Source organism: Nicotiana sylvestris, chromosome 7, assembly GCF_000393655.2.
Source record: "Nicotiana sylvestris chromosome 7, ASM39365v2, whole genome shotgun sequence".
In the NCBI taxonomy this organism is placed as follows: Eukaryota; Viridiplantae; Streptophyta; class Magnoliopsida; order Solanales; family Solanaceae; genus Nicotiana; species Nicotiana sylvestris.
The window spans coordinates 14,273,278-14,300,836 of record NC_091063.1 but is presented as its reverse complement, the minus strand read 5'-3'; the positions used below and the strand labels follow the sequence as shown (position 1 = coordinate 14,300,836).

Genomic DNA, 27,559 nt, shown 5'->3' with positions numbered 1-27,559 from the left:
AACCTCAATATGCTTAGTTCTTTCATGATACACCGGATTTGACGCAATATGGAGGGCAACTTGATTGTCACACCAGAGTTTTGCTGGTATTGGATGCTCTAACCCAATTTCAGTCAACAGATGATGTATCCACATAATCTCACATGTAGACTGTGACATAGCTCTATACTCGGATTCTGCACTAGATCGAGATACAACACTTTGCTTCTTACTCCTCTATGATACCAAGTTTCCTCCAACAAAGACACAATAACCTGTAGTAGATCTTCTATCAATTTTCGATCCAGCCCAGTCAGCATTTGCAAAACACTCAATACGAGTATGATTGTGATTGCTATATAATATGCCAAGTCCAGGAGCTCCTTTCAAGTAACACAAAATCTGTTCCAAAGCTGCCCAATGTTTGACCGTTGGTGCAGATATGAACGGGCTAACAACACTTACTGCAAAAGCAATATCTGGACGAGTCACAGTAAGGTAGTTTAATTTCCCCACTAACCTATTGTATCTCTCTGGATCATCAAAAGGATCACCATCATCTTTCATAAGATGCACATTAGGAACCATTGGAGTACTGCAAGGTTTAGCTGCCAACTTTCCAGTTTTTGCAAGCAAGTCAAGAATGTACTTTCTCTGAGACAAAAGAATTCTCTTCTTGCTTCTATTTACTTCTACTCCCAAAAAGTATTTCAACTGGCCCAAGTCCTTTGTATGAAACCTAGTATGCAGAAAAGACTTGAGGGGAGAAATCCCAGCATAGTCACTTCCTGTGATAACAATATCATCAACATATACAACGAGGAGAATAGTGCCAACTACTGATTTCCGATAGAAGATTGAGTGATCGCACTTACTCATTTTCAACCCAAACTCCTGAACTACCTCACTAAACTTGCCAAACCAAGCTCGTGGACTCTGCTTCAAGCCATACAAGGACTTCTTCAAATGACAGACTTTCCCATACTCCCCTTGAGCAACAAAACCGGGTGGTTGCTCCATATACACTTCCTCCTGAAGATTACCATGAAGGAACACATTCTTGATATCCAACTGATGTAAAGGCCAATTCTCGGACGCAGCTAGAGAAATAAATAAGCGGACAGAAGTGAGTTTGGCAACCGGGGAAAAGGTGTCAGAATAATCCACCCCATAAGTCTGAGCATACCCTTTCGCCACAAGTCTGGCCTTAAGTCTTGCCACAGAACCATCTGGATTAACTTTAACTGTAAAGACCCACTTGCATCCCACTGGTTTCTTTCCCTTTGGTAAATCTACCAAATCCCATGTGTGGTTGTCCTCTAAAGCATGTATTTCCTCAAGCATTGCATCAGACTATCCAGGATGATTCAAAGCCTCCTTCACTGTTTTGGGTATGGAGATGGAGTCTAGAGAAACAATCATAGATCTAGACGTAGAGGATAAGTGGTCATAGGAAACAAAGTTAGCAACAGAATATGTCAATTTGCAAGTACGTGTACCTTTGCGAAGAGCAATAGGAAGATCAAGGTTATTTGGAGGATCAAGCAAAGAAGAATCAGATGATGCAGGAACTGGTGCGGGACATGTATCATTTGTCTCTCGCCTCCGCGAATAAACTTGAACAATTGGAGGTCTTGCTGGAGCAGGTACTGAAGGCATAATAGTCGATTGGTGCTCAATAGAAGAACTGGGAGATTGAAGAGTATCATCTGATTGTTCTGTCAAAGTACGGGTAACCTGATATACTAGCCACTCATTTTCCTCCCCCTGGCTTGTAGAAATGGGAGGTGCATAGAAGAATGGTGTAGTCTCTGAAAATACCACATCAGGCGACACTAAATATTTGCTAAGCTCAGTAGAATAACATCGATACCCCTTCTGAAGGCGAGAATAGCCCAGGAAAACACACTTCACAGCCTTGGGATCCAACTTGGTAAGAGATGGTCGAACATATCGAACATAACATGTGCTTCCAAACACCTTAGGTTCCACCGGAAATAATGACTTATTCGGAAAAAGAACACTATAAGGCACATTACCATCGAGTACACTAGATGGCTGCGATTAATCAGAAAACAAGCCGTAGAAACCGCATCAGCCCAGAAATGTTTAGGAACCTTCATTTGGAACAAAAGTGCTTGAGCTGTCTCAAGTAGATGCCGATTCTTTCTCTCAGCAACTCCATTTTGAGAGGGTGTATCAACACATGAAGACTGATGTAATATACCATTTTGTCTCATGTAGGACTGAAATAACTCTGACATGTATTCTTTAGCGTTGTCACTCCTTAGAGTACGTACTGAAGCATTGAATTGAGTTTTGATTTTAGCACAAAAGGCAGAAAAATGAGTAAACACTTCAGAGCGGCTCTTCATAAAGTAAATCCAAGTAATTCGAGAAAAATCATCTACAAAAGTGACAAAATACTTATGCCCAGTTTTAGAAACAACCGAACATGGTCCCCAAACATCATAATGGACCAACTCAAAAGCTGACTCAGTTCGCGTATTAACCCTTGGACTTAACGAGATGCGATGGTGTTTTGCAAATCGACATGACTCACAATCCAATGATGAAATATTCTGAAACTGAGGACAGAGCTTCTTTAACAAAGGCAAAGAGGGATGTTCAAGTCGACAATGTACTTCAAAAGGAGACACGATACTAGAGCATGCAACAGACCGTGACTCCCATACATCAAGAATGTAGAGATCACCAGATATATATCCTTTACCAATAACTTGCATCGTCTTAAGATCTAAAAACAAACAATGATCGGGAAAGAATGCAACACAACAATTAAGGTCTTTGGTAATTTTACTAACAGAAATCAAGTTAAAGGCCAAGTTTGGTAGACTTAATACAGATGACAGGTAATAGAGGAAGTTGGTTTAACAGTCCCAGATCCAACACTGCTACAAGTTGATCCATCAGCTACAGTAACCGGAGAGGGTATTTTATGTGAGCGAAAGCTAGAAAAAATATTTGGATTACCTGTCATGTGATTTGTAGCACCAGAATCGATCACCCATTTATTGGAAGAGGTGATAAGACATGTTTTATCTAACCCAACAAAGGCAGTAACTGAAGAAGATTCCTTAACTGATTTATGATATTGAAGGAATTTTAGAAACTCATCCGAAACCAAGATTGTTGGACTAGGAGTTGTTGCATTATTATTCTTTACCATTATTTTTTTTCCTTTCAATAACAAACTGATTAAACTAACAGAAGTCCCCAAAGCTAAAAGATACTCAAACAGATCCTGGTAGATACGAAATCAACAATCTATTGAACAAGATTCAACTTTAATAATCCACTCAACCAAATCAGAGAACCAAACGAATTTGTCCCCAACTCAAACAAAATTAGAGACCAACAAAGTTTCTGATAAGGAAAGATCCAACAAACAAAATTAAAGATGCAAGCTTCTCACACAGGCACCCTCCAAGAAAAATACCACAGAATTAAAGAAATCGAATAACCAATAAACCAAACTCAAACCTGACCAAACAAAGTGAGAATAAGATCTGGTCTGAGGTTGTTCTTTGCCAAAATATGGTTCTATGATCAGAGAACCACCACAAGTCAACTAGAAATGTCATAAAAACCTCAGATTAGCTTCCGGCCAAGGAATTTCCGGCAGCGGATTCGACTCAACTCCGGCGAGCAGCAGACCTGCTCTGATACCATGTAAAGTATAGAGACAATAGAGAAATCTCTCTTGTGTTGTATTCAAGAAATAACAAGTATATATACAAGTACATAGAGCCTTAACTATGGAAAGAATCAAAAAGGAAATCCTATAAATCTGTTGTGAATCCCTATAATTATGCTAGCTATGTATATTACATAAGATTATGTCTACGTTCATTATCTAACATTCACATTAAACTATGTCAAGAAATTATGAGCGAGTTGGCTTGATTTTGTGCTAGAAAGTGGTAATAAGCGAATTCGGTGGTGTTGAAAATCCTCCATCGTGCACCCAAGGGTGTGTGAGCTAGTGGTCAATGAAGGTGGTGAGAAGCATGAGGTCTCAGGTTCAAATCCTAGCGGAGGCTAAAACACTAGGTGATTTCTTCCCATATGTCCAAGCCTTGGTGGATAGAGTTACCTGATACCTGTTGTTGGTGGGAGGTCACAGGTATCCTGTGGAATTAGTCGAGGTGAGCGTAAGCTAGTCCGTACACCATGGTTATTAAAAAAAATATACCACATCGGTGAGGATGAGGTTCATTGGTTTCCTTATCTCATCTTGGGCAATCCTTACCTCATGAGCTAGCTTTTGGGATTGAGTTAGGCCCCATGTCCTTTTCCTTAACATGATATCAAGCAGCCAGAGGTCTTGAGTTCGAGTCTCATTGCCACCCAATATCAAAAAGAATTTTCACGTGCTTGGCTCATAAAAAAAAATCAAGCCTGCACGTGAGGGAGCGTGTTGAAGACATAATTAAGTAAATGAATGTGTGTTCTCTAATTAAGTAAAGAATGAAGCCCGCACATATTGCATTTTGATTTCTAAGTGGTTATTGTTTAGCATTAGTACTTTCCTTTTGGACTCGATGGTCTTAATATGCTCACAGGGCATATATATCTGTGCCTGGATTTAATTAGGGATTGTTCGGTGATGAGATTCCGTGGTGGTGTTCCTCATGATTATTATTAAAATGAAATGCTATTAACATTGTTGTGTCTTTTTGGCGTAATGCCATCTGATTTATGTGGTAGAGGAGGATCCCTAGGATGTGTCAATGTTGGACCGGTTAGGTGTATCACAGACTCTCTGAGTTTGTATTGACCATGTAAATCTTTCTCCTATTTTCTCTAAATGATTAACTGTTTGCGCCTTCATTTTTGTTCTGCCCGCTTTAGCCTTTTTAATCCTGCTATCATTCCAGGCATGTTAGTATTAACATGCTAGGCATGCAGTTCTTCCATGAAGAAAACCTAGCATTTTGCATTTAATCACCTTTTTTTCCATCTATATGACTAATTGCCCTTGATAGGTAATTTTTGTAGGTGCTAACTTTTTTATTGTTGAAATAGTAACTTCTTGGGTATTTATTGCAACTCATAATTTACCATATTAGCTTTTCTTCCTCAAAGTGGACTGAGTTACCTTCCTACTTCTGCGGAAGCTAGTTCCAAGTCCTCTATCATCTAAGTCTCTGCATAATTCCAATCAGTGATTACTCAAGTCCAATTGTAAGATGTACCTAAAATGTGCCCATGCTGATCCTATTTTGCATATTAATTGTTATTGCATGTGTAAACAGTCAAATAAGGTCATAGCGTGAAGATAAGCTACGGACAGAGGCGATTAGACATTAGCAGGATTCCTTGTGATAAAATAAAAATTAGCAAGATTCACCTGTCCCTATTTCTCACTTTGGTTATTGGCTATAGCCTATTGTGTATGTTCTTTATTAAGATACCTGCTTCTCACTCCTCTAATTCCTTTCTTCTCTAAGCTCAATCACAGGATCACTTCTTAAAACTTCTCAGATCTTTTTTTTTTGATAGGTGAAGTCTTTTATTAAACTAGTACCAAGATGGCACAGAAACAAGTTCAAACTTAATCTAGTGTTATTTTAAGTCATCACTTTGTCGCTTAAAGTGATGAAGCGATGCGAAGCGAGGGGTTACCGCTTGATTTGCATAGCCATGTGCTACAAACAATGTGACACAAAGTAATCCTAACAGGAACGGGTTGATATTTTGAATCTCAACTTTGAAAAGTTGGATTAGTATCAATATTATTTTAAATTGGATGCTGGAATTAGTTATCTTAATTGCAATTTGATTATTATAACACTATATAGACGTGTTTGGGTATTTTTGATTTTCTGTAACTTGTGCACTTCACTTCTCGCTTTTTGCTTCAAGCCCTATGGACCTTATCACTTTTTTGTGTTTTTCGCTTTTAAAAACACTGCTCATATCCTTTTTCACATTTAGGCAGACCTAAATGGAGAACTTTTCTCATTCTATTCAATATGTGCTTTGTACCAACTTGAGAGAAGACTGATCTTTCTGATGTTGCTGTTCACTAAATTTGCTATCAAATTCTTGTCTTCTCATTTAGTTGTTGGCTCATTATTTCTCATACTCCATACAGCCAGCATAAAGTTGTACATTCCCTTGTTTCATAGTCCGGCAATCATATTCTTCGACATTCATATCATGAAGTATATTTCCTATACTATTCTTCGGTGATACTTTTTGTAGATGAACTCCTATTGCCAAACCTTGCCGCCTTGATAAGAAAGCCTACCCAGTGCTTTCATTTGAGGTTAAAAGCGAATCCATTTGAGGTTAAACACCTTTCTCTAGATACTCATACCTCATCATTTCATAATTGGTAATTAAAGAACTTGAGAAGTCACAAGCTACATCAGTAAATACATAAAAGAGATTCCTATCTCTAAGAATAAGCTGTGAATTTGCACTTTTCCAGCTCAAAATTCAAAACTTCTTTCCATTTTTTGGATTGTGTAAAAGAGGGCCAAAATTTGCTGGTCCAGTTCTTTGAAGAGATCTAATTGTGTTATGATACAGGTGCTTGGAATTCAGAAATTGGCGGCTGAGCTGGATTTAAGCTGTATAACTACATATAAGCTTGACGCACTGAAGTCTGTTTGTTGTGGAGCTGAATCTGATAATTTGCCTAACACATGCTGTAGCGAGGATGTACAAAACATGCAAAAATCAGATTTATCATCCGCTACTATAGATGTATTTGATGAAAAGTTACTATCCCAAAAGAACAGTGAGTAGTCAGAAAGCTTTCAGTTTGATCATGATATTTTTCCAGTTCGGGGATGTGTTGTTAATGTTGTATTCTGCTTGTTTTGTGATCTGCTGAAAAGAATGTCTTTGGTCTCTCCTTTTAGCCTGTTGAAGAGGTTTTGGCATCTACCCGTACTTGTTTATTTTTGGGGTCCTTTGAAACAGTGAGCTCCTCAACTAGTGATTCCACTATATTGATGTGCGTTGACCTTGCCATTGCCCAACTTCGTGTAATTGAAATGCAGTTGGCTGATGCTGTATCTTTACAATCAATTGGCATTTTATTTAAGGAAATTATGATGCGGATGAATTGTTTGATGTGCCATTTACATGTGTGTATATAAACAGCAGATATTTATTTGGTTAAGGTTTGTAGTATAAGTTACTCAGACTGGTTTGGTAGTCCTTTGAATAATGTTAGCTCATGATTCTCTTAATTCAAGAACATTTTCACAAGTTCAGAACCTGTAAATTCAGTATGAAAATGTTCTGACAGTTCCAGTTAACTAGAGTAACTAAACGAATCTCTCAGTAGATGACTTGCAGGCGAAGGATGGTCAGTACACTAGCAAAGCTGAACTACGGAAACATATAAGGAAACTAAAAAATGGGCCAGGAAGGAATCACACTGCAGGTGGGAGGGTCGAAAAGTCTCAAGGTTTTTCTCCCAATAGCTTTGATCGTGTGCTCCTTGATGCTCCTTGCTCCGCATTAGGTTTAAGACCTCGTCTCTTTGCTGGAGAGGTAAGACAGCTGTGGAATTGTCTCATTTCTACAGTATTCTTGCTCTTTTTCTATGCTAAAAGTTTCTCTACCATTTATTTTGTTGGAATTTGGATGAATAAAATGTTCTGCTTATGTAGGAATGGTTTGAGATGCATGGAGATGATCTGATAAAAGTGAAGGGGTTGTTATATTTTCTGTCTGTCGTGTTCTGGACTATTTTATGATGTATAGATAGCAAATGGCTTACCTTTGCTCCTTTAATATACAAGAAGAGTTGCTTGTCTTTAATAATTGAGAATGAGTATTACAGTGGAAAGTGATTATGAAAAGAAGTGGGAATTGTGGGATAGTAAACCACAACGTGGAGATGAGGAAAGGACTAAGATTTGTTAATTATATTTTGTGTATGCCTTATTGTATTTAAGTTAACATGACTTGGTTAAAGTACCCAAAGCAAATGATGCATTCCATTAATTTTATTAAGGGGTGGATCACTAGCTTTTAATTCCCCCCCCCCCCTTAAAAGATGACTTAACTCTTAAGTAATAGCTGGTCAAACCTTTTATCTTCATGGGATGGTGATGTCATGTCAAGCAAATTTGTTATGAAAGTGAATCAGCAGTCCTTGAGGTAAAAATTCATTGATCCAATGACATGCAGATATTCTTAGACATTTTTCTATTTGATGATGAAATTGAAAATGTCTATTGTGTCTGGAGGTTTCTGATGGATTGGGTTGGTGGGGAGGCTCTGATCAACTGCACCCATTTTGATCAGAGCAAGTTTATTCCTATTTCCTGCATATTTCAACACTACTACTCAAAAGTTATCCCCTTTTTATTGTAAATTTGTGAAGACATTTCTGTTGTTATTTGAGGGACAACTGATTCAGAAAACATTTCTCTTGTTATACCCAGGAGACAATTGATTCGTTGAAGAATCATGCTAAGTATCAGAGACGAATGTTTGACCAGGCTGTTCTGCTTGTTCGCCCAGGTGGAGTTATTGTCTATTCCACGTAAGTACAAACATGTAGCTAAACCTTTTCTTTACGAGACTTAAGACTAATTTCGTTATTAAGATTATTACAGCGAATTTCATCATTGCTTTTGTTGACTTATTCCATCCATACTTTGTCTTCCTTATTGACCTTTATAACAGCTCTACATCTCTTTTTGGATCATAAACAAATTTCATTATTAAGATTATTACAGTGAACTTCTCTCCTTTTGGATCATAAACAAATCTCTCGCTCCCTTTTCTGCAGTCTTTTTAACATTGTTCCTTTGTTCTGGTGAATGACATAGTACTAGATCCTAGTTCTTTTTAATGCTAGAGGCTGTGCTTGCAGAAAGTATCAGACGTGGCGCCTGACATCCATTTTGTAACAGTGTGCTAAAACATTTTTTTTATGAATTAGAAATAATCTGCTAAAACATATATGCATAGAGCAAGTTTCTTAGTTTTCCTCTATCTTTATTCTTTAGGCATGGCTGTTTATACAGATCCATTTGGGAGTTGTTGCATAAAATGCCGTTCCAAAATGTGGACTCATGTCTTAATATGTAAATACATCATTTACATACGTCACCGACCAACTTTCAGTAAGACTCACTAAGACATTGAGGTGGACTCATGTCCTAGTATTAAATACATGAACACAGACCAGATTTCAATGAGACATTGAAGTGTAGAAGACTTAATTGGACAAATTAATAATTGGGAGAGCAAAAGTTACATCATAAGAAATCAAATTCACAATATTCGGAATGCTATGCATGATTCTAACACAAATATTCACAATTTGTTTTTGAATCCCGTATGAAGGAGATTGAGAGAACCTCTATCTGTGCGAAAGTCATCCCATGGATTATTCACTAGGTGCTATATTCTGTGTGAATATACCATGCAGATTATGATGCTACTTTTTCCATCCGAAGAAAATTTAGTGGGTTCGTGTGCACTTCCTATACCTCCGTCCCCAAAAGAGATTACTTTGTATTACTTAGATACAGAAATCTTTAGAATAATGTTAAATGTGGAAAGTGAAGTTGCCAGAAAATCATCAAATTTTTGTAAGACAATGTAAACTAGTACTTCCTCCGTCCCAATTTACACGACAATCTTTCCAATTTAGACATCTGAAAATGTTTGACCCCAATCCATTTCTGTAAAAAATTTACAATTTTCAAGAATCCAAATTCATTAAACTATTCAAAGTTTGAACTTCAGTATGATATTTTCTCTATCAAATCTAACTTTGCAGCCATTACTTTAATAGTTTCTTTCTCTATCACTAATATAATATAATTCAAATTAACAATTTAAACTCCTTTTCCTGTCAAATGATGTCATATAAAATGGGTTGGAGAGAGTATTAGTATATATCGTTCGAATTTTTGGGGAATGAAAAACTTGCACTTAGTGAAAGGGATCCAAGAAACTGGGATGGATTTAAAGGAATGATGACCAGGTACATACGGATGGAGAGACTAGTAACCCTTGGACAGACTGTCCAAATAGAAAGTAACCCTTACACAGACTTGGCAGCTATTAGGACGGGAAAGTTGTACATACTAGCTATCTCAATTTGTTTGCCATAGAAGGTCCATACTTGTTCCAGAGAGTAGATGGTGGACCTTATCAAAAAGAGTGTAGATCATTGAATCTAGACTTCTTTAAATGGTGGTTCTGATTGTACGCAGAAGTTGGTGGGACTTGGGAGATATTTGTACGACCAAAGTGAAAACTGCTAAATAAGCTTGCTCTTAACCACTTGATTGAGCACCACAACTTCCTCTTTCCCTTTCATGTAGACATGAGCACATTTTGCTCTCAGCCATAATGTCCACTGTGGAAAGAAGTTCCTCTTTGGGAGCCAGCTTAAGTTATATTTAGACATGGTAAGATTCTTCATCAGGCTAGAGAAGATGGTGCTGATTGTGGTTCTACTTGTAGTTGCAATTTACTGATGAGAAGTTGGGAGATTAAGATTCAGAAGGATTGGGTGGAACTGGATCTGATGGCTTTTCTTACAAATTCACTAATTATATGTTTAGTCTTTTAAGTATATAGGGTTGCCCAGAGGTGACAAGAGGTTTTCTTGTTTGATTGTTTTTGGAACATAATTCAAGTTTTTAGGTTCCGTTGCTTTAAACAGTGTAATATATATGCTTCTCTACTGCTGCCAGTAGTTCTTTAGGTGCATAGGTTTTACTTTTGTGCTTTCTGAATGCGGTAGGGCATGTATTAGTGATGGAGTTTTTAGTTTCTGACAGTAATACCTCCATGTTCCTCCACATTCTTTCACATTATTCAAGACGAGCATTTAATGTCATGGGTTTAATTATGTTAAACTTTAGGGATTGGTTGATTGATTCTTCCAATACTGAGTCATATGCTTAATAGCCTGAACTACTATTGTTACTGGTTCCAACTTCAGATGTACGATAAACCCTGGTGAGAATGAAGCGTTGGTTCGATATGCATTGGACACCTATGAGTTTCTCTCGTTGGCATCACAGGTTAGTTTAAAAGGTTGCATATTCATGCAAAACAACGCTTCCAGTAAATTGATATTAAAAGGAAATATTAGCAGTCATTTAGGATGTCTAGTGAGAAATATTTTTCATCAATATACTTATTAAGTTTTTCTAGCTGACTTTGATCGATATTTCTCTACATCATGTATGTCTTTCAGCATCCAAAAATTGGAGGACCCGGCCTCACTGGTAGTTGTCAATTGCCTAATGGGTTTGTTGAGTAAGCATCTTGCCGTTTTGTAGTGTTTGCTTTGCAAGACTTCAGTTGTCACTTGTGTGTTGAAAAACTGTGTATATAGTTTATACACGTGACATGTGCTTTAGCTATGTTAAGCTATTTTGTTCGTTCTGCATTCATTTTCATTTGTTCTTATAAGATGGATGTGTTAGTGTCTATTGGGTAATTCCTAAAATATGGAAGGCGAAGCTTGATGGTTAGTCTCTTTGAACCTGTCCAGTCAGTTTCAAATTACTGGGCTTTAGATGGAGAAAGATATGTCTCTTGGGCTGTGATGTAAGTGACGACCGAGGCACTCTTTGCTTTGATGGTATCGGACAAATTTTTGGATAGTATAGGAGAATGTTGCTAATTGTCTCTTGCTTTTCCTAACAGTTCTATTTGTCAATGTGTGTATGTGCATGCCCAAACAGAGACTGTAACAACCAAAGATAAACAAAGAACCTTGGAATCATCTCTATTTTTCTGAATTTTAACTGCTAAGACTACTGGCAGAACAGAGATCAAGTTAAGATACAGAAGTTCTGCAATGGCTGTAAACATATTTAAAAGCTAGTCATTTTTCCATCTTTTTATTGTAAGAACTGCTTCCGATAAACATCATGGTGTGATGCTGTTTTTTTGTGTGTAAACGCCTTATTAAAGTGTTGCGTTAAATCATGAGTGTCGGTATTGACATCTCCGCTGCTTCTAAATTCTCCAGGGAATGGTTAAAGCCTGGCGAGGAAAATCTTGTTCAGAGATTTGATCCATCATCCGACCACGATACAATAGGATTTTTCATAGCCAAGTTCAGTGTTGGACACAAAAATATCTGAGTTGAATGTGATGCAATAAAATTACATGAACTTGGATGATGTACGTTCAGCCTCCTGGTTCATTGCAATGTAATAACTTATTGGATTGGTGCTCTTGGTGTTACCCTCATTGTTATCAATCTCCAGCTTGAATATTGATGCAGAATCAGTTAATGAAACTGTGAATGCAAGATAAATTAGGCATATACTGGTAGTCCTGTAACAGATAACTGACAATCTTATATTTAGTTGGTTTTTGAACTCTATGATTGCCAAATTCTGCAAACCTCCAATCATTAAAGACATTTTAAACCTTGCTCATTAATCATGAAAAAACTTGGTTTATGATTCTCATGCGGTTTAAGTCTCAAGAACAATATGTGGGACTCCCATTTATCCCTGTAGTGATTTTATTTTAAACATCTCACTGATTGCAATGAAAATCTCTTAATTGTAATTCTAACTTCCTCAGCAAGATGTTGACTTCATTGGGGACAGCAAAAGTTGCTACTTCGGCTTATAGAGCAAAAAAGAAGTTTTTTAAAAATAAAAAAAAATCTACAGAAAATGATATAATAACTGCGGACGAGCCGCAAGCAGGGAAAGCGGTATACTACTATACTGTACTAATATGTGTAGGTTATTATAAGCTGTACGGTTAACTTGTTTTTTATCGGTAAAATATGAGTCGAGTCGGATAATTTATCTGTTTTGTATTACCCGTTTTTGAACTGCCCATATCCGACCCGACTCGCCCGTTGACCACTCCCTAGCCTGCACCATAGAGTTCAGCCCACTCTCTTCTGTCCCAACACCTCTGCCTTAAACTCCATCAAAAATTCATGAAACCTTATATGGCTTGTTCGTTAATTGTATATGCTGAAGTGGTGGACTGTTTTGTGGAAGACAGTGAGTTCGAGTGAACTATCATTTGGCAGAGCGATCTTTGTAAGCTTAAGTGAATGGCTTTTGGAAGTATTGTAATAACCCAACCCTTCATTCTGCGCATTTCTGATCTAAAATACGTTTTGAGTATGTGTATAGTAGAGGCGGAGCCAGGATTTTATGGTTTCGAGATCCTAATCCTTTTAAGTTACTGGATTCTAAATTAATAATTTGTACATATTTAATGATTTAAGACAAACACAAAGTTTGAACCAAAGCTATTGGGTTCAACCGAACCCGTAATCGACACTGTGGCTCCGCCTCTGTGTATAAGTAGGTATAGCTATTTTGGACCTGTCGAGATGGTTTTGGATAGGACCCGAGAGGCTAGGGTATTGGATCATAGTTGAGTTGATATAAGTATAGAGTGCAAACAAGTTTTTATCATTAATCTATGCTCTATAGTCCGAATTAGGCATTTCAATCACAACATGGGTTGAATAGATGCTGGCTCAAATCCTGCCACTAGCATAGCATGGTAAGAAGTAAGGATTTTTCCACTAAGAGTTTTATATGTAGGAAAGAACTCCTTTTGATAACCTTCAATGATGACAAAACTAATAGGAATAACTCAAAACTTTTCTTGCAGATCATTCAAGACGAGAAAATCAAGTCGCAAGTCAGATGATTTAATATCCCAGATGAGCCAATTAAAAAAAGCAAGAATCAAGATGAAAGGATGATTAATGGAACACGTCAGACAAAGTCGAGCCACATGATCCATAATTTTGTTCGAGTTCACAAGGGTAAAGTGGTCAATTGTTGTGTGTCACAACTCCTTTTTACTATACCCCGGAGGGGTATAAGGGGAGTTTTTTTTCCAACTTAAAGTGACAATCGAAACATGATTATTTTTTATGTAAAATTCAGAGTTGCCAATTGGGATAATTTAAGGTGTCCCAAGTCACCGGTTTTAAATCCCGAATCGAGGAAGAATTGACTCTGTTTTACAGTCCCCGAACACAGAAATCCGGGTAAGGAATTCTGTTAACCCGGGAGAAGGTGTTAGGCATTCCCGGGTTCCGTGGTTTTAGCATGGTCGCTCAACTGTTATAATTGGCCTATTATCTGATTTTTAATACATGTTTTAGCCTATGGTTCAATTTTAACTTTGTAACCGCTTTTATTTAATTATTTTTAGGAAAGATTCAACGTCATCTAGAATACGTCTTGAACCACGTCACATAAATGCACCCGCGGTCCATGACACATTTTATCAAACGTTGTTGAGATTTGGATTTGGGTCACATAAATGCACACCCGAGTTTAAGGAAATTAATTTAAATTATGCGCCTAAAGCAACTATGCACTCTCAAGTTTGCGAGGGCCATGGAAAATTCAGCTAAATGACACACCTCGATTTCTAAAGGATTAAAATTAATTAAATGAGGGCCATGAGTTTAGAGATTTTATTTAGCATGGCACGCCTCAATTTATTTCAAAAGAAAGTATTCAACTAAAACAAATCACGGATGTTCATAATTAATTATTTCCTAAACTAATTTGAGATTGTTGCGAGGTTCTCATAGTATGAAATTTGTAGTGAGGAAGTGTAACATTTAGCTATTATTGTCTATTACATTAATGACCATCACTCATAAGACTGCAAATGAAATAAGTTATTGAAAATAAGAAAGGATATTACTGCAACAATCCATATTATTCCTATAATAAAGCATAGAGACAATCCTAAGAAGGAAATAACTTTAACAACAATACAATCACATCAGGTTAACAGAGAAGCAACGTAGAGGACATTCTTCCACAGAACACAAAATGTAAGCACTAAAATATTAATAATAAAATTGATCAATTTATGTTATTAAAGGAAACAGTAGAATTACAATAAGAGTAAGAGTGGACCTTTACGTCAAAGCCTAGGACGTCAACGCCCTTCGAAACTTTAAAGACCAAAACCGACTTCGAACAAAACTCAGTGGCCGAAAATATCGCCGGTGACTGAACCTCGATCGAAACCCAATACAACAACTTGTATAAACCTCGCCGGCAACCTCAAAACTCGCCTGAACACTCGGACTATGACAAATGCCTGCAGTTTAGAACTGGTACTCAACGTTTGAATATAGGTTGCGTTGGCTGTAACCCAGAAATGGTGTTTAACGTCGAAGGCCTGGTCTTGAGGTCTGTTTTGGGTGGAGATGGAGTCCGTTCCGGCGGGTTTGGGTGGAAGAACGACGACCTGTTGGTGCGTGTGTGCGTGTGTCCGGCGTTAGGCTGCTGGAAGCAGTTGTTGGAATGAAGAAGAAGATCGAACGAGGGGTCGTTTGGGGTGGTATTGAAGACGATGATCTTCAGGGGGGTCGGGTTCGTCTATTGCGACGCTGAAAAGCTGATGGTAGGGATCTGATAGGTTTTTCTTTAGGTGTCCCCCTCTTTTAGGCCTTACTTTCCCTATGTATAGGTCTAGGTCTAATGTGTATTTTTTATATATTTTGTTAATTAGTCCCTAAGTCTTTTTGTGTTAAGTCCTTAGGGTCTTTTTATTTATTTTTTGTTCCAAAGAAGAGTCTAGAAGGGTCTCTTGGATTAGCTTAATGGATATTGAATATTGAGCTTAAGTAATGAGCTAGAAACTTTGGCCTTTATGGCTAGCTATGTTTAAAATTAGCTTAATTAACTAAAAGTATTATTGAAAATATTAATTACCTCTACTTAAGTAAAAATAATTATTAAAATAAGACTGACCATTAAAACAAAAATATTTTTTTGGTATTTTTTCAAGATTAAAAATGACTACAAAACATTAATGAACTTATTTTTTGTAATTTTTGTTTTCTTGTAATAAAATAAAAGTAAAAGAGTAAAAATGAGTTGAAATAGCTATATTAGGCCTAAATTAAATATTTACGTGCTATAATATGAAAAATCTTGGGGAGGGTCAAAAATCACATGTCTACAGCTGTCCCTCTTTGACTGGAAAGACGAAGTATTTTCTGACAAAGAACGACTAGACAAGTTTTTTGACCCGACCCTTATTTGGAGAGACTAAAACTAAGAGAGAGGGGAATGTGACCGAGCCCTGGTATCTGAGCTGCCTACATATCCTTGGCTATAAAGGAATCAGACCACGTGTAGTTCAAAGGTGAGTGAGATGATGGAGTATGCCGAGGTGGATAGCCGGTCGAGGTGCTGTTCCGCCGAGGTTCCGGTCCGCGGTCCTGTTATAACATCAAAATCAAAAGAAATGAAAAAGACTAGTTAAGCCTGTCAACTACGAGTTACAAGATTCCTATCTATAAGTCTTCTGAAGCTTGATCTTGAGTCTTGAATGGTTCTTCATGCAGACTTTGGATTTGAACCTTGACACTTGCTAGTTGCAGGTGCTAGCTCGTTCTTCTTCAGATTTTGGGATCAAGACTGTACATGTAGTGCTTGTGACCTCAACCATGTCTTGAGAAGCTCACATCTTTCATCAACTTCTACATTTGGATTCACTTCTTGCCTCTCTCTCTCTCTCCCTCTCTCTCTTGATCGTGACTAACTTTTGTTGATCACCTTGGACTGTTGAGTTGCATTCTCGCCGCGAGCTTCTTTTATTGCTGACTTGAATTGCGTTCTGAAGTGAATTCCCTTATTCTCCAGGTAAAGTTCCTGATTGACAATACTTGAACTGTCTTCCTTCGACACTTGGACTGCCTTCCCTTGAAATCTGTGTTATCTTCCTTTGAAACTTGAATTGCTTTCCCTTTGTTCTCCAGGTGGATGCCTGATTGCCGAACTTGAACCGTCTTCCTTTGAACATTGCTGCTTTGTTCTTTAGTTGGGCTCCTGATTACCAACACTTGAATTGCTGCTTTGTTCTTCAGGTGGGCTCCTGATTACCAACACTTGAATTGTTGTTTTCTCCTCCAGGTGGGCTCCTGATTACCGACACTTGAATTGCTTTGTTCTCCAGGTGGGCTCCTGATTACCGACACTTAAATTGCTTTGTTCTCCAGGTGGGCTCCTGATTACCGACACTTGAATTGCTTTGTTCTCCAGGTGGTCTCCTCATTACCGACGCTTGAATTGCTTTGTTCTCCAGGTGGGCTCCTCATTACCGATACTTGAATTGCTTTGTTCTCCAGGTGGGCTCCTGATTACCGATGCTTGAATTGCTTTGTTCTCCAGGTAGGCTCCTGATTACCGACGCTTGAATTACTTTGTTCTCTAGGTGGGCTCGTGATTACCGACGCTTGACTTGCTTTGTTCTCCAGGTGGGCTCCTGATTACCGAAGCTTGAATTGCTTTGTTCTCCAGGTGGGCTCCTGATTACCGACGCTTGAATTGCTTTGTTCTCCAGGTGGGATCCTGATTACCGACGCTTGAATTGCTTTGTTCTCCAGGTGGGCTCCTGATTACCGACGCTTGAATTGCTTTGTTCTCCAGGTTGGATCCTGATTACCGACGCTTGAATTGCTTTGTTCTCCAGGTGGGCTCCTGATTACCGACGCTTGAATTGCTTTGTTCTCCAGGTGGGCTCCTGATTACCGACGCTTGAATTGTTTTGTTCTCCAAATGGGCTCCTGATTACCGACGCTTGAATTTCTTTGTTCTCCAGGTGGGCTCCTGATTACCGATGCTTGAATTGCTTTGTTCTCCAGGTGGGATCCTGATTACTGACGCTTGAATTGCTTTGTTCTCTAGGTGGGCTCCTGATTACCGATGCTTGAATTGCTTTGTTCTCTAGGTGAGCTCCTGATTACCGACAAAAATAGACAAAACAAAGAAAATTTTCTGCCTTAGTTTGGTAGTTGGGCACATCTGTGAGTGTTAACTGAATCATGTTACCAAATATAACTAAGAATTTGAAAGCTAGATCCCATTATCCAGGAGGGTCCTGAAAACTCCTAGTTAAATGACAGTTTTAAATCTAAATTATATCTTCTAAAGGTATTACTTTTGCTACATCTTGTTATCTAATGTAAATCTTAAAGCTAAGTCCCATTATTCAAGAGGGTCCTGAAAACTCCTAATTGAATCCTATCTCAAGCATGCAAACTTTGAAGCCAACATATATTTCTTTGGAGTACAATTATACTAGATTTTGCTACTCATGATTGTTTTGAATTTTAAACTAGGTCTCATTTTCCAGGAGGGTCCTGAGAATTTACGGTCAAACCTGTCTGGTGCTCGCTTTTCCTTACGGAGGGTTTCTCCGAAACAAACAAAATTTTCTGCCCATGTTTCAATCAAAGAAAACTTGTGAATTTAAACATGGTGGTTGGTTTGTGGCCTTGAACTTTGAGGGCGATTGCTCCTTCACTTCCTATGGTAACTTCGGTTTCAACTCGAAAGACCTTTCCTGTTTATTGACTGACCATTTTTCCCTATCACCTTTATCACGGAGAATACCTTTGATCTGTTCAATTGCTCCTTCACTTCCTATGGTAACTTCGGTTTCAACTCGAAAGACCTTGTTTGTTTATTGACTGACCACTTTTCCCTATTACCTTTATCACGGAGAATACCTCTGATCTGTTCAATTTCTCCTTCACTTCCTATGGTAACTTCGGTTTCAACTCGAAAGACCTTGCCTGTTTATTGACTGACCACTTTTCCCTATCACCTTTATCACGGAGAATACCTCTGATCCGTTCAAACCCAATACCATTCATCTGTTGCATTGTGCTCTTGCATTGACATATACTGAACCTTTGTGTTTCTCATGAATCCCAAAGCACGTCAATTGCCACCCACTTAGTGCGCATGTTGTTCTTTCCTGACTTAAATCACTGGCCTTGGCCTTGAGGTCTATTGCTCCATCACTTGCCATGATAACTTTGATTTCTGCTTGGAAGACCTTGCTTGTCGCTGGTTAACCACTTTCTTTGTCAATCTTATCACAGAAAATACCTTTGATCCGTTCACGCTATACCCTCCATCTGTTGCATTGTTCATGAATTGATATATACCAAACCTTTGTATTTCACATGAACCCCAAAGCATGTTGATTGTTACCAACTCAGTGCGCACGTTGTTCTTTCCTGACTTATGCCGGTTTGATGTGCTAGCCAGATCCCGTTGGAAAGTTGGTGGCAAATTTTGAAGTCATTTCTCACTTGTTCTGACCAAACAGACTCCGAAAGAGGAAGTAAACAAGACAAAAGGAACAGAGTAAAGGACAAAGGAAAGAGATGATTCCTAACAAGAAAACTACAAAGTAGAAACCTAGATACCAACTCTAATGACCATGACATACACATGTTGATTAAGTGACCTAATATGTCAAACAAGTCTGATGTTCAACTCTTGTTATACCCCTAAATCGTGAAACTGGGCTTTAATGCTCCGATTATCTAATCTGATTCACGATCCTTATTCGACTTGTAGTGCCCGAAGGGTTTTCACCATGAAGCCTCTCTCATTTTGTTCTTTCTCTCAACTTACCGTCACCTTATGGTGCCTGTGAAGGTTTTCACCGATAAGACTCTGTCATTTTTGTTTTCCTTGTGCAGAACAGAGTGTTGCCCCTGATGTGAATCATACCTCTAATTCGCTTGACTTGGCACTACTCAAAGATTGATCGGAAGGTCTTTCTTTGGACCGTAATGTGCGCTTTTGGATAGGGTTAGAAAAAAAGGATAAAAGCTCAAAAACAGCTTAAAAGGGCTCAAAATTACAACTTTTGGAATCAGATCTCTTACAATGACCACAACTTCTGCCATAGTTTCTTTGCTTGGGGTCTTTTGGATTTTATTTTGATGGGGCCGAACCGTGAGGCTGCCTACGTATCCTTAAAAGGAATCAGGTCGAACGTAGTTCCTGACGTAGGAATTGCTTTGTTTTTGTACTTTTCTCTCTCTTTTTTTTCTCTTTTCTTTTTCCTTTTCTTTTCTTTTCTTTACTCTTTTTCCATTTTTTTCTCTCTTTTTCTATTCTTTTTTTTTCTCCTTTTTTTCTGTATCATATTTCTAAACTCTGCTTCTAATTCCAAAAGAGGTATATGAAAGAAGATAAATAAGGCTCAAAAGGGGTGACAAGGGATAAAGTGTTTAGATAGAAGAATAAAATGTCTTCGTCTTTCCAATCTTCAAAGCATGCCAAATACAAACAATACAATTAACAAACCAAAGAAATCATACGTAATATCTTTTGACTACATCAGAATCGATAGCCATATCCACACATTTTCCTTCTACATTTGTTAAATACAAAGTACCATTGGACAACACTCTCATTACCACAAACGACCCCTGCCAATTAGGGCAAACCTTCCTTTAGCTTCAACTTGATGCGCCAAGATGCGTTTCAATAAGGTTTCTTTATGTTCTATCTACCCCAGTTTCACACAATTCGGGCTTGAAGTGATCTCAAAATTCCTTTATTTATTTCCCTCAAATGTCCATATCATCTTCAAAATTGTTTCATTGCTTCATGATTAAACTAACTTTAAGACTAGGTCGAGAATTACGCATGCATGTTATGTCACTAGAGTCAACAGGAAAAGGACTATAAAAAGAAAAGAGAACTAAACAAAAATGACTAGAAATAACAGAAAACAGAAAATTGCATTAGACAGAAAGGGTTTGAACAACAAAATAAGCAAACTAAACTGGGGTTACAACCCTGGAACAAACCTAGACAACACTAAACGAGCTACTACAACTAAACAAACTAGGCAAAATAAAAGGATAGAAGGATTTGAGTCACAAGACAATATCCGGATTGCAACCCTGAAAATAACCCGGACAACAGAAATGACAACAAAATAAACCGCCAAGACTCCTCCCCAGCTAGCCAAGAGATAAGCGTCTTTCCAATTACCAAGCTCTGCATCTTAGCCACTGAGTTCAACATCAACATTGCTAGAACCTTCACAAGTCTTCATCTCATTGTCCTTAGCAAATTGCTTTTGGGTCTCTTTGGTCGGCTCGTTCTTATGATCAACTTTCGGAACCAAGAATGATAACGCTAAAAGCTTTGCGGCAATTGGCCCTCCGAGGATCTCAGAATAGTTCTCATATTCCTTTTGCACACAAATCATGTCCTCCATATGCGTCTCAGGCAATGGACTTTGGCTAGTATCTGCTGCATTTGGATTTTGCGCGGTAATGTCACCTGCATCAATAAGCTTCTAGACTGTTTCTTTCAGATGCCAACACTTTTCTATGTCATGCCCCCGGGCATCTGAGCAATATGCGCACCTTTGAGAAAAGTCAAACTTTTTTGAAAGATGGTTTGACATTTTTATCTGAATCGGCTTCAACATGTCCAATTGCCTCAGCCTTTGGAACAGACTGGCATACGATTCTCCAATAGGGGTGAAGGCCTTTTCTTTTTTTAGTAGTCTTTTCATTATATACTCTGGCCTCGGTTGGAACCTTTTGCGGGCAGGTGGTTGATATACCTGAGGGGGCGGATACGACATTTGTGGAAGTGGTGCAGGCCATCGCGGGCCTCGTGGATGTGGAGCATATGGTGGCGTATTGTGGACGAGGTATCGGGAAAGTGATGTACGATTTTGGGGGTTCTGTGGAGAGAAGCAATAGTGGGGAGGATTACAAGGATATCCGCGGGGTCAATATTGAGGCTGAAAGCGTTTAGCAAGAACGCCCACTGGACCCTGTCGTCGGCGGGGCTTAGCAACATCTTTTCTATCAATGAGAGGACTATCCCGAGCAACTTGTTCGTTCCATCTGAGCCAAAAATCCTTAAAACTTTCCTTGGGTTTCTTTTCCATCTGAGATAGGGAGGAGCGGTCTAGGACAATGTCTATATTGTACTGAAAGTGTCGCACAAAATCTTGAGCCACGTCACCCAATGTATGCCATTTACCGACATCTTGACGATTATGTCATTCCAAAGCTGCCCCAGTCAAGCTCTCACTAAAATACGCCATCAACAAACCATCTTTCTCGCCAACACTTCTCATTTCACTGCAATAATCCCTCAAGTGGGCTACCGGATCTCCACACCCATCATACAAGTTAAACTTTGGTACTTTAAACCCCGCGGGCAGGCGAACGTCAGGGAACATACACAACTCTTTGTAAGACATGTTAACCTGGTCTCCCATCCCTGGCATGTTCTTCAAAGACTGTCATATGCTTTTCAGCTTCCCGAATATCTCATCTCGCCCTTCTTTTCCTGTAACCTTTTCATTTTCAGCATGAAGCTCATCCCGAGGGCTTTCCTTGTATGAGTCAGGAACCTTGTGGGTAACCTTTGAGGGGTAATATTGGGCATTATGAGCTTTGAGTGGGTATTCATTGTTGGGAATGATGGATATGACAGGAGGACAATTGTGGGGAGAGGTAATTGGAGGATGAGTGATGGAGCTGCTAGGGTGGTTGGGAAAGCTATGATAAATGGGTGGATCTGGAGAGTATGGATGATCATCTGACACTATGACCGGAGTTTGGGCAAGGGTAGCATCTAAGAAGCTGGGTGGTGGCGGGGGTGGTGCCTTCCAAGTCATCCAGGCCTGATACATGTCCGTCATGTGTTGTCTTAACATTCTTACCTCATCAGCCAAACCAGTGTCCTGTTCAACCAACTGCTTTCGAGCATCGATATCAATCAACCCAATTTTGTTGTTGTTCACCATTGCCTTTTGACTTTATGTTGCGGAGAGGAGTTACTACTTCGAGAACCACAAACCAACCACCTTTCTGCTATGAAGATATCAAAAGAAATAAACTGGAGTCATCCCGTTAGCGTTAGGGCATTTAACAACAAAAATATCACATTGCGTGCAATGCACCTAGCAACAATTAATGATTCTAGAATGACTTCGAGGGTCATAAGGTCACTTGGCATCATCCCAATTTGTCCATTTGAATCTTCTCTTTTCTTTTCTTTTCTTTCCTCGCACTTCTTAGCTCGCTCAATTTCTTTCCCCTTTTTCTTTCTGATTATCGCTCTTTTTCTTCCTTCTCATTTCTCACATCCCATAATTTCACCATCTTTTTCTTCTTCTTTTTTTTTCTTTTCTTTTGGTAAATAAATAAAAAAATAATTCAATCGAACCTTATGTAGGTTGCCTACATATCATGACGTCGGATGAATCAAATCTTTGCGTAGTTCGGGAAGATCAGGAATAAAGGAAACAAACTGACGTTCTCTTTTTCTTTTCTTTTCTTTTTACCTTAGCGACTAGTCTGATGAGAAAAGGGAAATAAAAGAAGCAAACCTTTTTTGAATTTTCTAGACTCCATGTTCTATAACCTATCCTAAACTCAAGCTTAACGAGCATATATTTTTCTTTTTTTTTTGAAACAAACACTCTATGAAAAATTATTAAGGAAAAAATCCTACAAGAGATGAATATTTGTTTGATTTTTTTTCCTGAAATGAAGTCCAAACAATAAGCCAAAGAAAAATATTTCGAATTTTCATTTCATATCCCTGAAGGGAGACTTCGAAACGAGAAATGAACAAAATAAAACATATTCTTTGGATTTCGATTTTTGATTACCTAAGAAAGAAACCTTAAAGATAAAGATAAAGTATGTTTTTTTTCTTCTATCACAATGTCCTAAAGTTCTTGGGAAAATAAAAGAATATTTTTTTTCATTTTTCAATAATTTTCTAAAGAAGAACCTCAAAAGAAAATCTTTTTGGATTTTTGAGATTAATGCCTTAAAGAAAACTCTTAAAAAGATACTAAAAGGAAATTCTTTTTTTTTTTTGAATTTTTAGTCTTAACTTACTAAGGGAAATATAAAAGCAATTTTTATTTGAGTTCTAGACTTTAATTTCCTAAGGAAAATCACAAAAGATTTTTTTTAAACTTCTAGAGTTAGTATTCTAAAGAAAACATAAAAATGCAAAATCTTATTTTTTTGAATTTTGACTTATTACACATCTTTTTTTTTTCAATACAAAATAGGAAATACAATACCAAGAGACTCGACATTACTGTACAAAGCTAGAAATTAAAAGACAACATAAAAAAGAATAACATACTCAAAGCATAAAAAAGAAAAGAAAATCTCCTTTTAATCCACTCCTGGATGAGCGATCCTAACTAGATGGTCCTGGGGCTCTGTCATGCTCAAACTCCGATAAGTAAATCCACACCTTGATGCAGAAAATTAGATCAATAAAATTAAAGACCTAAAACACTATGTGAGACAATAACCTTTCCTGTTGGACACATGCAAGACATGATTGTGACTATTTTTTTAAAATTAACCTATGTGGATAAAAGTGGCTAAAAATGCAAGATTTGGCTAGGACCCCGCGAAGCCAAGAACCTAAGATTCACTAGGAAGACCAGACCCTATGTGGGTTGCCTACGTATCACGTCCCGAAAGACGAGAATCAGGTATGCGTAGTTCGGGCAGTTTTGACAAAACAAAAACCAACTATTTTTCTTTTTTTTCCTTTTTTAAAAAAAAAACAAACAAAAAAAATTCTCTTTTTTTTTTCAAAATTCGGCAGAATTTCAGTATATTTTGGGCATCGGTTTTTCAAAAACAGGCAATTATCTCTCTCAGCCCTCGCATTGATTTTCCTTTCCGCAACCTTTCCCTTATTATTCAATAAGCCGGTCAACATGCAAATCCGAAGCAAATGAATGCATAAGTAGCAAGTAGGATGCATCAGGATGGTCTTTTCATTTCGGGTACACCTGTCCTAGACAGACCCAACTCCTGTGTTGAGTCTCCAAAGTCAAATGAACATGATGCAAACAAACATTCCGACTAGGGATCCGGCATGAGGCTGAGTTATTCTAGGTCTAAAACCTGAGTGTATTGTTCTAGACCTGGCTTACCCGAGCGGACAACTCGAGCCGATGGGGGGGCAGCGTACCGGTAATCAAAAGATCATCCGGCTTTGCAACTTGTCCGAACCTCGTTTTATTTGGGATATGACACTAACAGAAAGAAGTCACGCCAGCGTGCACTCCTCAGAAGAGAGAAGAGAGGGGTTTCGTAGCAGTTTATATATACAATTCAGATAACGTTAAAGCGGTAAAAAGAAACATTTAGCGCATTAGGCCCAAACATGTAGATAAAATCAGACAATAAATAAAGCCAAATATAATAATTATTCTAAGCTCGAATTCTTGAACCCTGAATCAGAGATTCTGGGTTCGATCCCCAGCAGAGTCGCCAGAGCTGTCACACCTCCTTTTTACTACACCCCCGGAGGGGTATACGGGGAGTTTTTTTTTCAACTTAAAGTAACAATTGAAACAGGATTAATTTTTATGTAAAATTCAGAGTCGCCACTTGGGAATATTTAAGGTGTCCCAAGTCACCGGTTTTAAATCCCGAATCGAGGAAGAACTGACTCTGTTTTACACTCCGCGAACACAGAAATCCGGGTAAGGAATTCTATTAACCCGGGAGAAGGTGTTAGGCATTCCCGGGTTCTGTGATTTTAGCACGGTCGCTCAACTGTTATAATTGGCCTATTATCTGATTTTTAATACATGTTTTAGCCTATGGTTCAATTTTAACTTTGTAACCGCTTTTATTTAATTATTTTTAGGAAAGATGCAACGTCATCTAGAATACGTCTTGAACCACGTCACATAAATGCACCTGCGGTCCACGACATATTTTATCAAACGTTGTTGAGATTTGGATTTGGGTCACATAAATGCACACCCGAGTTTAAGGAAATTAATTTAAATTACGCGCCTAAAGCAACTATGCACTTTCAAGTTTGCGAGGGCCATGGAAAATTCAGCTAAATGACATACCTCGATTTCTAAAGGATTAAAATTAATTAAATGAGGGTCATGAGTTTAGGGATTTTATTTGGCATGACACGCCTCAATTTATTTCAAAAGAAAGTATTCAACTAAATCAAACCACGGATGTTCATAATTAATTATTTCCTAAACTAATTTAAGATTGTTGCGAGGTTCTCATAGTATGGAATTTGTTGTGGGGAAGTGTAACATTTAGCTATTATTGTCTATTACATTAAAGACCATCACTCATAAGACTGCAAATGAAATAAGTTATTGAAAATAAGAAAGGATATTACTGCAACAATCCATATTATTCCTATAATAAAGCATAGAGACAATAAAAAGGAAATAACTTTAACAACAATACAATCACATCAGGTTAACAGAGAAGCAACGTAGAGGACATTCTTCCAAAGAACACAAAATGTAAGCACTAAAATATTAATAATAAAATTGATCAATTTATGTTATTAAAGGAAACGGTAGAATTACAATAAGAGCAAGAGTGGACCTTTACGTCAAAGCCTAGGACGTCAACGCCCTTTGAAACTTTAAAGACCAAAACTGACTTCGAACAAAACTCAGTGGCCGAAAATATCGCCGGTGACTGAACCTCGATCGAAACCCAACACAGCAACTTGTATAAACCTCGCCGGCAACCTCAAAACTCGCCCGAACACTCGGACTATGACAAATGCCTGCAGTTTAGAACTGGTACTCAACATTTGAATATAGGTTGCGTTGGCTGTAACCCAGAAATGGTGTTTAACGTCGAAGGCCTGGTCTTGAGGTCTGTTTTGGGTGGAGATGGAGTCCGTTCCGGCGGGTTTGTGTGGAAGAACGACGACCTGTTGGTGCGTGTGTGCGTGTGTCCGGCGTTAGGCTGCTGGAAGCAGTTGTTGGAATGAAGAAGAAGATCGAACGAGGGGTCGTTTGGGGTGGTATTGAAGACGATGATCTTCAGGAGGGTCGGGTTCGTCTATTGCGGCGCGGAAAAGCTGATGGTAGGGATCTGATGGGTTTTTTTTTTAGGTGTCCCCATCTTTTAGGCCTTACTTCCCCTATGTATAGGTCTAGGTCTAATGTGTATTTTTTGTGTATTTTGTCAATTAGTCCCTAAGTCTTTTTGCGTTAAGCCCTTAGGATCTTTTTATATATTTTGTTCTAAAGAAGAGTCTAGAAGGGTCCCTAGGATTAGCTTAATGAGTATTGGATATTGAGCTTAAGGAATGAGCTAGAAACTTGGACATTTATGACTAGCTATATTTAAAATTAGTTTAATTAACTAAAAGTATTATCGAAAATATTAATTAGCTCTACTTAAGTAAAAATAATTATTAAAATAAGACTCACCATTAAAACAAAACTATTTTTTTGGTATTTTTTCAAGATTAAAAATGACTACAAAACATTAATGAACCTATTTTTTGTAATTTTTGTTTTCTTGTAATAAAATAAAAGTAAAAAAGTAAAAAGGAGTTGAAATAGATATATTAGGCCTAAATTAAATATTTACGTGCTAAAATATGAAAAATCTTGGGGAGAGTCAAAAATCACATGTCTACATTGTGTATATAGAACATAAGGAATCTATTCTTGCAAAAGTTAGTAAAATTGTTGTTTATATTACCCATGTGCTTGACAAACTGAAAAAAAAAGAAGAGAAAAACTGAACAGGAAAAACAAAAACAAAACAGAGAATTGGATGAGAAAATTAAGCAGGGAGGACGAGGCGGGTCAAGGCGAGGCGATTACAAGGAGATATTCCAAACGGGGCAATGCAGTATGCGTTAAAATTGTTGGTAGTTTATTCTATATGACCAACTCTTCCCTGGTATGCCAGAGAAAAATTGAACCAGCAAGAAAACATAGATTTGCAGAAGCAGTG

At 38.0% G+C, this 27,559-nt stretch overlaps 1 protein-coding gene across 3 annotated transcripts in view; it reads left to right on the top strand.

Annotated features, from left to right (window-relative positions):
- Window positions 1-12,340, top strand: part of LOC104237972 (rRNA (cytosine-C(5))-methyltransferase NOP2C) — a 30,260-nt gene extending 17,920 nt beyond the window's left edge. The window contains exons 8-13 of one of the 3 annotated variants that reach the window (XM_009792222.2): window positions 6,541-6,751; window positions 7,307-7,515; window positions 8,415-8,515; window positions 10,940-11,021; window positions 11,198-11,259; window positions 11,981-12,340. In XM_009792222.2, the coding sequence (XP_009790524.1) occupies window positions 6,541-6,751; window positions 7,307-7,515; window positions 8,415-8,515; window positions 10,940-11,021; window positions 11,198-11,259; window positions 11,981-12,095 (780 nt within the window). In that variant the 3' untranslated portion in view covers window positions 12,096-12,340. Of the gene's footprint in view, window positions 1-6,540; window positions 6,752-7,303; window positions 7,516-8,414; window positions 8,516-10,939; window positions 11,022-11,197; window positions 11,260-11,980 lie in introns of all 3 variants that reach the window. The other 2 variants (XM_009792221.2, XM_009792223.2) reach the window with 2 other exon arrangements.
- The last annotated feature ends 15,219 nt before the right edge of the window (window positions 12,341-27,559 follow it).